Raw genomic sequence first — 12,021 nt, forward strand, 5'->3', positions numbered from 1 at the left:
AGGTTTTTCTGGTGAGGACTAAAATTACTGGGTAAAACCAACACAGAGAATCCACAGAAAGGACAACCTACCTTCTTCCACACCCATCTCCACAACACAACTGGAGAAGTACATGAGTACTTCTTTAGTTGTTTTTTAAGCCAAGGCCATAGGTCTGGTTTAAAACTCATCCACACATCCAGTGTGAAAACTTACTGAAAACTCATCCACACATCCAATACCAATATTGTCCAGGAGCAATACAGGCAACCAACCAAGCATTAGTTCTGTATATTAAAACCTTTTATTTTCCACCAATTTTGAGTTTCACACAGACTCTTGCACGGGCGGCTCATATCCATCAGCTCGCTCTACCTTGGTGCCAGCCTCATCCCCAGAGGGCTTTCCAGCACCACCACCTTCACCATGCAGCTCCATCAGCTTGCCCACTAAAAAGAAGCAGTGACACAAACAGTGAGAGATGGACCTGTTTGAACAGTTTTAAATTACTCCATTACTCATCACACACAAATGAAACCACCAGAATGTTTTCTGTCACTAGGACTAAGTCCATTGCAGACAGCTCGTGCACAGAGATGCTGCTGCAGTGACAGTCAGTCAGATCAAGCAGTGAAATAAAGCTATGCAATGAAACTGCAAGTGACACCTTTTCCTAAAAGGATCTGGACTCAAGCACCCACTGCTGCATTACATGGGAATGTCAGAAATTGGGGAAATGGAATCATTCCACATCATCTGGGACCGAAACATTTTGTCATCATTCATTCCCAAAGCAAAGCTTCTAACATTCAGCAGCAATTTCAGGTGAGGCTGCAAGAAGCTCCAAACTGGACGCTCACTGCTTGGCTTTCAATCCTGGAAGCCATACATGGGAACAAGGACACACTTTCCCTTCTACAACTACTAAAGCTCATTGAGGCTGTTGCACCATCTTTATCCAAAAGCAAACACATTTAAACTGCCCCCTTTCCACACCCTCCCCCAGATGTCTGCAGGAACACACTTACATTCAAACTTGGGCTTCTTGAGCATCTTCACCTTGCGCACGTAGACGTCGTGCAGAGGGTAAATGGACTGACAGGCCTTCTCGATGTCCTTGCCAATGCTGTCTGGGATCCTGAGCAATCACAGAGCAACACAATGCTAAAAACTCTGCCTGCTCCTGCAGCAGCAACACAGGCTTAAAACAATCCTTAATACAAAATATTCTACAAAAGTTTGTATCATCACTTTGACAATCTTCTTCAAGTACATTTAGAGTCTAAGACACCTCCCTTGCCATGTCAGAAGGGACATAGTGCAGGTGTGCTCATTTTGAGAGCAAACCTGCAAACCTCTGGAAGCAATCAGCACACTGACAGACTCTTCTATCAGAAAAGCTCAGAGCATTCACAGCCCCAGTAGATCAGAATTACAACTTCAGTCTGTAGAAATGTGAACCAGGAATCTTCTGGAAAGTGATTTTACATTTATGCAAACGTGACAGTGGATTCAGGTCAGACAGGACGCAGAGACTGACAGAAGCCATTTGCACAAAAGGGTGATTGGCTTTTTCACACGAGGGGCTCATTGCCTGGTCTCTGACCAACAGCCTGGAACACACCAGCAATCCCCAGGCACTCAGCAACAACCAACCCCCAAACAAGAATTTAAACTGTAGGGGAGAAAAAAGAACAGTGCCAAAGCTTACAGCTTATTGACAACTTCCTTCAGGTCATTGGTCTGCACCTCCCGGGTCATGATCTCCATCATTTTCTTGCGGATCTGCCGGACCTGCTGGTGCTGGGCGTAGGAGGTCTTGCGGATTTGGTTATTGCGCTTCTTGGTGAAGCCCACGCAGAAGAGGCGCAGCAGGTACCCATCCGTAGTCTTGACATCCACGTGGGCTTCAATCATTGTCTGCAAGAGGAAGCACTGAACGTTTGGCACGCTGCAGCACAGGCTGCCCAGCCCCACGCCCCACACTTCAAACACGGCTCTGCCAGGCACAGTGCTTCCTTCCCTCCCTCCCTCCCTGAGGCACCGCAGCGATGCTGTTTCTCACACACCTGCCATTTTTTCACCATGGAGCACATTTTGTCCCGGGTGAGGTCCATCCCATGGAAGTTGGTCAGACAATTTTTGCCCTGAACGTCCTCAGTGATCAGTTTGAATTTGCGGAAGGCAACCTCATCATTCTGCAGATCAGCCAGGCTCACCTCAAACACGCGGCCCTTCAGCCCGTCAGAGGCAATTTCTGTGGGGTGGAACAGAACAAAACACCTTAGATTAACATTAGGAGCACATCCTTCCAATCAGACACTGAATTCCCTCTGGAATCCTGTTCTCTGATGTTTTCTAATGGTGATCACAGAGCCAGCAAGGCTGGCAATTTCTCCCTCTGGGAGGAATCTTTTCAAGGCAATAGTGCCAGGTGTGGGATATGAACAGCAGCACACAGCAGATCCCAGCACGTGTAGTAATTTGGTTTGTTTCAAGCATAAAGGGGCTACAGAGCATTTGGAAATTATCAACAGCAATGAGAAAACCAAACAAAAAGCCACAAGTGCTCAGCAGAGGTGAAGCAGCAATGAACAGCCCGGCACAATAATTTCACAGCTCCTCCTCCAACGAGGAACCATTTTAACAACACTGGCTGGTTCACACTTCGTTTGGCAGTGACCCTCATTTTAACTGTTTCACGTGTTACAGCACAAAGTAACAATCATCATCCTAACTCGGAGAGCAGCCAGCAGAGTATCTAGCACAAAGCTATTTAGCCATTCTGCATGGCTAAGCCTCCAAAAACAGGGTTACCTCTATCCAGACCCCTCTGCATTCCTAACAGAGGTCTCCTCTTTTTAAGGTGTGCCAGATGATATAAAACCGAATTTACCCCCAATGATACATCAGTCCACACAATAAGACAGCAATTCTGGCTCTAATCTTTACCCAAAACCTTTAAATTTCAGATATTTCAGTGTCTTGATGTGCCGGTCGTTGCGATCCTATAAGGACTAATGTCTCCTGTGGCACTGTCCCACCATCTCCCCCGGTGACAATCAGAACTAGTGCTTACTTCTTGAACTTTTCCCAACTTGCCAAGTTACCACAAGAGGAACTCATAAGAAACTTCAGGTCCTTCCTTCCATGGTTTGGCATTCTTGTACAAAAAATAGGCCAGTGTACGAACTTCCTGCAGCTAAGCTCATTTATTCAAGCAACACGGTCAACTCAAAAAAGAAAAAATCTACTCACAACACCCAACTTTTCTAGTTTCCAAACTCCTAACAATACAAGCAAAACCCATTTCTCATCAGTCTTTTATCCAAGAAGTTTTTTAACCGCTTGGAGCCAGCACATGGAGCCAACACAATCCGCTGTACTGCACCAACCCCAAATACTCACTAGTTCCTTGAGTCCTGGTGACAAGCGTCTTCCCGATGTTCCGGATATTGAACATCGCCGGTGCTTTGACATCGTACCAGTCCTTCTTGGAGAAAGGGTCGACCCTTAAATCAAAGGAATTCGATTTTTTAGCCGACGTTCTCGGGCCGCACTGGGCTGCAGTAAGACCTTCCTCCCCGACTGTCCGCCGCTGCTCCCGCCCCGCCGGGCCCACGCCCGCCCGCCTGACGCCATGACAGCATCGGCCCTGCTCCGGCCGGGCCGCCGCCGCCATCCGCCCCGCATCCCCGCCATCCCGCCGCTGCGGTGCCACGCCCGGCGCCCCCGTGCACCGCCCGCCCTCGCCCCGGCCGCCCTTACACTTTCTTCTTGGCGCCCTTCTTGCCGCCCTTGGTGAGGCGCTTATTCTTCCCGACCGCCATGGTCCGGCCCGCGCCGCGGAAAGGGCGGGGCGCGCACGCTCCCGCGAGATTATACGAGAGCGGCGCTCGCGCGAGACCTGCGAGAACGGGGCCGCTTCCAGCGCCGGGGGCGGGGGCGGCCCGCGCGGGACGTACCACGGCGGGACGGAACCAACGGCGCGGGGGGGGCGGGGGAGTCCGTGCCCGTGAGCGCCCCCGCCTGGACCTCTGCGGAACGCCCGGCCCTGGGAGCGCCCGGCCCTTCCGATGCCCCGGCCCGGCCCTCCCGGTCCCTGCTCCCCGAAAGTGGGGCCGCTGTGCGGACGGGCAGGGCCACAGGGACGGGGTTCGCTGCACCGACTGTACCCCGGTGAAAGGCAAGTGCCGCCTCCTGCCCAGTCTGGTGTCTTCCAGCTGAATGATCTGTCCCCAGGCTGAATCTCGTCACCTTTTGTAAACGTAACTGATGTCGTCTGGTATTTTCTATATTGGAAGTTGCTTAATGAACTCAATGTATTTCAAGCATCACATAAGAGTACCATCATACAAATAAATATAAATCGATAGATGAGGAATATGCTTTAGACAGGAGGGCTCATGTAAATTTCACTGTGTAAAAGATGTTACTTTTTAAAACCTCATGGTGTGTTTGATTTGTCAAACCTCCAGTTTGCATCCCCTGCAGAATAAATAATATCTCCTTTCTGAACTAGACTCTGTTCCTGAAGTCGGCAGCTTTCCCAGGCCTTGGGGCACGAGGGGACAGCCATAAGTTGTTGGTCTGGGCTGCCCCAAATGCCCCGGCCGAGGACTCCTCTCCACCCCACACAGGGCAGGAGGAGGCTCCGCTCAGCCCTCGGGCATGGGCAGGGTTGGCACATGGAGAAGCCGTGCCCAGGATAGTGCCAGGTAGTTGGGGCCTCCCTGGACAAGGGGTGACCACAGGCTGTGGCTCACCAATGAGCCTCATAGCAGCCTCTGGCAAGGACATGCCTGAGGCTGTGCCGGGTAGGATGGGATCCAGCACAGGTACCTGCACCATGCCTGCTAGAGACGCTGCCAAGCATGCAGGCTTGTTCCTCCTCCTGTGGGCACCATCCCTTTTGCACCACACCAGGACAGTGGAAAGCAGAGTGTGTCTGAGGGGCCATGGTGAGAGTCCCCATCCTGCTTCCGTGCCCAGGAGCAGGGTATTGACAGTCACAGGGGGCTGTGCTGACCTTCCATGTCTGCAGGGTTTTGGCCAGGTGCCTGAGCTGTTCCCACTGTAGGGACTCTGTACCTTTGAGGAGGATTTCTTCAGAGGCTGTAGAAATGCCACCAGGGCCCAGGGCAGGATTCTCTGCACCTTCACTGTGGCCAGTCTTGGAAGTGTTACAGCTCTGTTACACCTCGGAAAGGTGCTGCCCAGGACCTCATTCTCTCTTTGCCACTTCCCATCAGAGTCTCTCTGATCTCTTGGAAGAGGAGGTGGAGACCACTTGCACCTGCTCGTGACAGGTGACAGCCTCTCATGGGCACTGCATATCTCTCCCCCTGGAGGGGACACGCTTTCCTTGGGGCTCCATTACGATGGTCAAGGGAAAGGAGTGTTTGGTGGGCTCAGGCTGGCTCCTGGCTCTGTGCTTGTCTGTGCATCAATGGGGCAGCTGGGACATGGGAGGTAGCAGTGAGGAAAATGCATCCTGGCACTTCCCAGGAGTATGAATTTTCCTGCAAGGGGACACAGGGAAAAGAAACACGTAGGTCCCTTAGCAGTGCAGAAGAGCCATAGATGTTCCACATCTTTCAAGAGTTGTAGGAACATCTGCCAGCTTCCCCAGAGATGATGTCCCCCCAGATGGTGACGTCCTGCCCGCCAGCAGGAAACCACGGATCTTGCCCTGCCACCAAAAGGAGCCATGTATCCTGCCTTTCATGGGACAGGTGGCCAAGGCCAGAGTGGGCAGGGGCCACCCAAGGGGATGCACGCAGACAGTCACGTGGCTCGTTAATGACTGCCTAATGACCTTGGGGGCCATGAGGGTGAGCGGGGCCTCCTGGACACCTGGCTCTCCCCAGACATCCACTGGACCTTGCTCTTTACCCTGCCCCTCCTCCTGGATCCTTGCCCATTGGGCACAGCTGGGGCCAGTATAAAAGAGGTGCAGAGGAGTGGGAGGGATCCCGGAGACCCTGAGGCCATAAGGGAAACTGAGGCGTGCACACAGGTGCGGGGTGCATCGGGACCAGAATGTCTGTGGGAGAGGTCTGGGAGGAACCCGAGCATCTGGTGGGGAAGGGAGGCTGTGTATGGCATCCAGGTATGGGGGCACGGGGTGGATCTGTAGGGGAGCCAGGGGTCTGAGGAGCAGCTAGGGGGTGTTCCATGGAGGACTGAGGCTTCTGGGGGGTGCATGACTTTAGAGGACCCATGCATCCAGGTGAATCCACAGATAGCCCACCTGTCCAGAGAGCTCCCAGGCATTGGGAGGGGATTTGTATGGGACCCAGGGATCTGGGAGGGGGACTCTGTAGAATAACCAAGCTCCCAGGGTGGGATTTCCAGTCGGGGGCCCAGAGGTGCAGATGGTCGTAACCCCCCGTTCCGCAGGTGTCCATGGCGGGCTGGGTGCTGTGCATGACGCTGGTGCTGGCAGCGCTGGCAGGGGCGGAGGGTGAGACACGCTACGAGAAGTTCCTGCGGCAGCACGTGGACAGCCCGCGGACATCCACGTTGGCGGCGCACCGCTACTGCGAGACCATGCTGGCACGGCGCCGGGTGATCGGCCCGGGCAGGCCCTGCAAGCCCTCCAACACCTTCGTGCATGCCCCGCCTGCCGAGCTGGTGGCCGCCTGCTCGCAGGCGCCCGACCCCGCGACGGGCTTCCAGAGCACTCCGAGCGCGCTGAGCCTGACCATGTGCCGCCTGCGCGGCGGGGACACGCGGCCACCGTGCAACTACCGTGCCCGCCAGGCCCAGCAGCACGTGCGCGTGGCCTGCCGCGACGGGCTGCCCGTGCACCTGGCCGGCACCTACACGGCCCCGTAGTGAGGCCTGCCGTGGTGGTCTCATGGGCCCTCCGTGCCATCAGGGGCTCTGTTTGTGCTGCCCCGCAGTGAGGCCTGCCACAGCGCTCCCATGGGCCCTCATGGATCCTCCTGCCCGTCAGGGGCTCTGTTCGTGCTGCCAATAAAGGAGGTGTCACAGGCCTGGGCTCCAGCATCAGCTTGGGGTGGGACCCTGCAATCCTACACCCCCCGCCCCAAACCCCTTGGGTGACCCCAATCCTGTATTTAGCCCCCATGTGCCTTACAAATCCCTGGGTTTTCCCAGCCTCCTGGGTGTCCCATAGCCCCCTAGGGTGTCTCTGCCTTCTCCTGTGCCCTCTCCCCTTTCTTGGGTGTCCCACAACTCCCACAGATGCCCCACAACCATGAGCACCCTCCCAGCCCAAGGCTCTCCAATCTCCTGGATGTGCACCTAGTCCTCTCCCCAATGACCTGACCCTCTGAGTGTCAAATTGCTTTCCTGGATAGCCCATAACTATCACAGGGTTTCCCAACCTCCCACATGCCTTATGATCCCCCTGGGTACCCCCAAATTCCCCCATGTCTGCCCCATCTCCCACATGCCTCTGACCCCACCTGTGACCTCTCTGGGGCTGAGGCTGCTCACCCTTGGGGCCCCCACAGGACTGAGCCCTGGCTGGGGCCACACAGAGCCCTGAGCCACCATCCCACACACCCTGAACACACAACACATGCACACAATGCACACAAAACCTGCACTGGGCACACAGCGTGCAGCCACACACAACACAAAGCATTCAACGCTCACAGCCCTGCTCCTAGCACAGCATTAGCACACACAGGACACACATACAGAAGTTTTCTCCCTGAATCTCGATGGGATTTCACAATTTCAGCTGGTGTTCATCACCTCTTGTCCTTCATTCTCCCTGTCAGTACTTAAAAGCTCCCCCTGTATGAGCCTTCTCTTCTCCAGGCTGAACAGGCCCTGCTCTCTCAGCTCCTGCTCTGATCAGACATGCTCCAGTCACTTCATCATCATCAATTCCTTGCTGGACTCTCTCCAGTATGTCCATGGCTCTCATGTACTCAGTCCACCACTGGATCCAGGACTCCAGGTGTGTCCCAGTGGTGCTGAGCAGAGGAGCAGGATCACCTCCCTGCACGTGCTGGCAGCACTCTGCCTGATGAAGCCCAGCAGGCTGGGGGACCCCTTTGCTCTGGTCCTACTGCTGTGGGAGCCCTGAGAAGTCCCATGGCACTGCTGACACCCAGGGGCTGTGCTGCTACAAAAAGGCAGCCCAAATGCATCCAGAAAGTGTTGCTGTGGAGGAAAAGGAGTGCAGAAAGATCTTCCCAATTCTTTTCCTCTCACCCCAAGATACCTCTTGCTCATGTGCCTCAAGTGACTCCGGGGCTCCTTTCCTGAAATTCAGGTGAAGGGCATTTTGAGGGCCATCCATGGACTGGTGAGCTCCACCAAGGCCCAGTGAGGGGAGCCCTTCTCTTTGTGCACTGGGAAGGAATTGGGGTATTTCAAGGGTATTTGGGGCATTTCTGGACCAGCAACTTAGAGCAGACTAATTTCTCCACCCTGCTCACTCCTAGCCATGGGAGGAGCTGACTGGCTCAGGAGGGAATATTCAGGGTCTCTGCAAGTACAAGGGTTTGATCTCTGCTTCTTGTTCCCTTGGTTCTTCAGGATTTGGAGGAGGATTCCACCTCTCCACTTGTTCTCTGGTAGGTGAGATCATCCTGGCAGTGACAGAGAAACATATCATCACTGAGATTTACCCCACAAGCTTTGCACTTCAGGCTCTGAAGTGCATGGGAGAGGGGGCACCCGTCCTGGGGACACAGCTCTTAGCTGCAGTCTAAAAACAGCAATGCCATTTCTGGGTTGCTCAGCATGCTGCAGCTACCTGAGTCTGCTGGAAAGTCTGGATGATTCCTGGCATCCTCCATTTGATGGCAGGGCAGCTCCACCACTTCAGCACATCCCATCCCATTACTGCACTGTTGGTTCACTCCTCTGCTGTGTTTTCTCCTAAGACGCAGCTGTGTTTCTTCAACATATGTTTGTGTCTGTTCTTTGTGAAGGCTAAAGGGAAAAAATAGCCACAAAGGAATCAGGATATCCAGAGGGTGTTGTGGCCTTTGCCACAAGCAGCATAGTGGGCCATTTACAGGCAGTGGTCACCAAATTTGTAATAGCAGCAAGCAGCAAAAAGCCAGGGAGCGACTGGTGCCTGAAAATAAAGGAAGGAACTCTGCAATATTATGTTTTAATAAATCAGTGCATATATTTCCTCATTGGTTCCTCATTTAGGTACTTTCATGTCCTGCCCAACACAGTCAAACGTGAAGTTGTGAGGTTTGTGGTTCATTCTGCTTTGTAACACAGAAACTGATCATCTCTGCTTTGTGAGTGGGAGTTAAGCAACTTTCCTAAGGTCACAGAAAAGTCTGAGAGAGGACCTCAGTTCAGACCTCCTCAGCCCTATTTAACAGCCTCCCTTCCCATTTATGTGCTTTTTTTTTTTTTCTGAAGACAAATGTGACCAAAAATGTTTCAAGAACAGCACTATATGCCTACAACTTGTCTCTGAGTCATATCTGCTTGACTTTCATGCCCAGACTTTGCTTTGACAGTGGTCAGCCTGCTCTGCTCACTCGCTCTATTGTCAAACAATTCCTTCACCAGAAACTGGCTGTTGCTTGTTTAGCACAGGGAAATGAAACAAATAATCCTGAATCACGCACTTCATTACGGCTCACAAGCTTCCACCACCCAGCCTTTCATGACATAAGACGAGAGGCATGAGCAGTGTGTCAATATTTCCGGTGCTACTGTGGAAATTTCTTCCTGCTCCTTGAAAAGCAAGGGCATTTTTTTTCAGAACCATAGCAGAAAATTGCTTAAGCAGGCACTGCAAAGACCTTCAGAAGTATTTACTCAGCAAAGTCATGTATCAGCTCTATGGGTTTGGCAGAACAAGTCCTGTGAAACCAGGCTGTTGCTACATGCCATGCATGCCAAAATTGACATGGAAAAAGCTTCTTTCCAGCGTATCTATTGCTTCCTCTTAAAATACACCCTGCACAAATACAGCAAAATACAAGACAGTTTCTGTGAGGCACATCCACCTTTCTTGTGTGCTTGGACCACTGGGAAAGGGGCTGCCAGGCTGCCTGGGGGCAGCACGAGACAAGAAAACAGCTCTTTCCCCCTCCAGCAGTATCTCTGAGATCCTGGGTCTGTGCTGCTCCTCCAGTCGCTGCTCCTCAGCACTGTCCCTATGGCACACACACCTCCAGCTGAGCTCCCAGTCAGACACATCCTGCAATCCTCCTTCCCCCTGACTGAGTGACACACTTGGCCCCCAGGGTGCAGGGTCATCTGTGTCTCCTGCCACACAGGCAATGATCCATCCCCTCCACCATTCTGGCAGGGGTTCCTGGGCATGGGGACAAGAATGCCTGCTAGGAAAAGGGGAGCTGCTGCTCATGGCATGGTGGGAACGGCAAAGACAAGGAGGGCATAAGACAGCAAAGTCCTCAAACTCAGCTGTGGCACTCAGCTTAGGTGTCACTTTTCCCACAACAGCTACACATCAGAAATTCTGATGCACTTCTCCAGTTCAAGCATTGACACTAAGACCCAAAACCTAGGCTGGAGAAGAAGCATGAGCGACCAAAGGGGAAGTACCAGGAAAACCAGGAGCTAAGAATTTATGTTCATATGCAACCAAGAGGCCACCCACCCAATCTAAAAAAAATATAGCTGAAAAATACTGTTGTTGACCTCTTGGGCTCTGGTCTGCTGGGAATACTGCTGCAAGGTGCCAAGACAAACACCAGACTCAAGCGCTCAAACTCAAAGTAAAGAGTTTTGATCAAGTTAACATCTCACACCATGCAGGCCCTGTGCCAATACCTGTAACAGTGTTTGTCACTAAATTGAAACTCAGCATGCGAAATGGATCGTCTCATGTTCTGTGGGCTGGTTTAATATTTGGCTACCTCTTGAGCCCACTGAGTACACAGCTAAAGGTTTGCAAGCCACTCGCCTTACAAATTATCTCCCCCTTGCCAGCGTAACATGGATCTGTCATGGCCAGTCCTGTCTCTTTCAGTGCTCTCCTGCAGAGCTGCCACCAACCTCTTCCCTACATTCATGCTTAGAAACTGAGTAATCTCTTCATCTTATCTCAGAAAAACATGCTGGGCTCCTTCAGACAGGTTCTCCAGCTCTTTCATCACTCTGCTGGCCCATGTGAGACCACATGCAGAAAGTCAGAGCCAGACCTTTCAGTGTGTTGTGCCCAGGATGATCCATGGGATGGACAGTGGTTCCCAAGCCAGAAAAGCTCCTGCTACCTGTACCAGAGGGAAGTGAACCCAAAAGTCAGATGCAAGAAAGTCAATGTATAAAAAATTCCCAGCGGTCGCAGTTGGAGCCATCCCACATTCTTCCAGCAGGCAGGGACGTGCTCAGCCTCCTCCCTAAGGGGATCAGGGGAAATTCATTGCAAATGGGTGCCCAGCCAAGGAACTATCCCCTCCCATCAGCAGCAACCATAGCCAAACAGATTTAAAAAAAGAAAGATCCAGGTGAGAAGCCTGGAAAGGATTCACAGAAAGTACACAAAGTGTCAAGAAAACCTGGGGAATTAAAATTCCCCAAAAGACCAGGCTGTGTCTGGAGGTGAATCAAGGCTGGAGGAAGGTGCTCATGAATGTCTCCTGCTTAGAGCTGGGAGGCGGGTAGCTCAGCTAGTGACATCCTGTCTCAGATAAGCTGTTGCTGGGCTCTCTCCAAATGTCCCAAACTTACCACTCCTCCAAGGGCTGCAGAACTGATGTCAGGAGCAGGGCACTCATCTCTGCCTCATGTTGGGGTGGAAAAGTAAAAGAAGCTTGCAACTGGTTAAAAAGTCTTTTTTTTTTCCTCAGTAACACTGCCCCTCTCCCAAACTGAGTGCCTGCTCTATGTCTGGATGGAGGGAAAGGGGCTGAAGGGAGCCAGGCCAGTTTCTCCGCCTTTCATTGTGCTGCTCCTGCCTCCCATCTGTTGGAGAAACATGTGCATCCAGCCCTATGCATTTCTAATTCAAACACCAGCAGCACTAAGAGCCTGCTGGCCTGCAGTGGCCCCAGCCCTTCATGTGCCAGCTCATCTCTCAATAAAGGAGTTAAATAAATGTTAGACAGAAGAGAC

The 12,021-nt window shown here is 52.5% G+C and overlaps 2 protein-coding genes and 1 non-coding gene across 3 annotated transcripts; 1 reads left to right on the forward strand and 2 right to left on the reverse strand.

The window, feature by feature from the left end:
- Window positions 1–264: 264 nt before the first annotated feature.
- RPS3A (ribosomal protein S3A) lies at window positions 265–3,903 on the reverse strand. The gene is made up of 6 exons (XM_064710870.1): window positions 3,748–3,903; window positions 3,388–3,491; window positions 2,049–2,236; window positions 1,691–1,899; window positions 1,008–1,117; window positions 265–428 (listed from the first exon to the last, which is right to left on the reverse strand). Exons 1-6 carry the CDS (start codon window positions 3,807–3,809, stop codon window positions 307–309), a joined length of 795 nt encoding a protein of 264 aa, XP_064566940.1. The 5' UTR covers window positions 3,810–3,903; the 3' UTR covers window positions 265–306.
- Window positions 697–766, reverse strand: LOC135447549 (small nucleolar RNA SNORD73). Its single transcript, XR_010440200.1, has one exon. It is a non-coding gene; the product is annotated as a small nucleolar RNA SNORD73 (small nucleolar RNA).
- Window positions 3,904–5,957: 2,054 nt separating the features above from the next.
- LOC135447331 (ribonuclease CL2-like) lies at window positions 5,958–6,978 on the forward strand. The gene is made up of 2 exons (XM_064712263.1): window positions 5,958–5,998; window positions 6,382–6,978. Exon 2 carries the CDS (start codon window positions 6,388–6,390, stop codon window positions 6,817–6,819), a length of 432 nt encoding a protein of 143 aa, XP_064568333.1. The 5' UTR covers window positions 5,958–5,998; window positions 6,382–6,387; the 3' UTR covers window positions 6,820–6,978.
- The last annotated feature ends 5,043 nt before the right edge of the window (window positions 6,979–12,021 follow it).

The sequence above is a fragment of the Zonotrichia leucophrys genome, chromosome 4, assembly GCF_028769735.1.
Source record: "Zonotrichia leucophrys gambelii isolate GWCS_2022_RI chromosome 4, RI_Zleu_2.0, whole genome shotgun sequence".
Lineage (NCBI taxonomy): Eukaryota > Metazoa > Chordata > Aves > Passeriformes > Passerellidae > Zonotrichia > Zonotrichia leucophrys.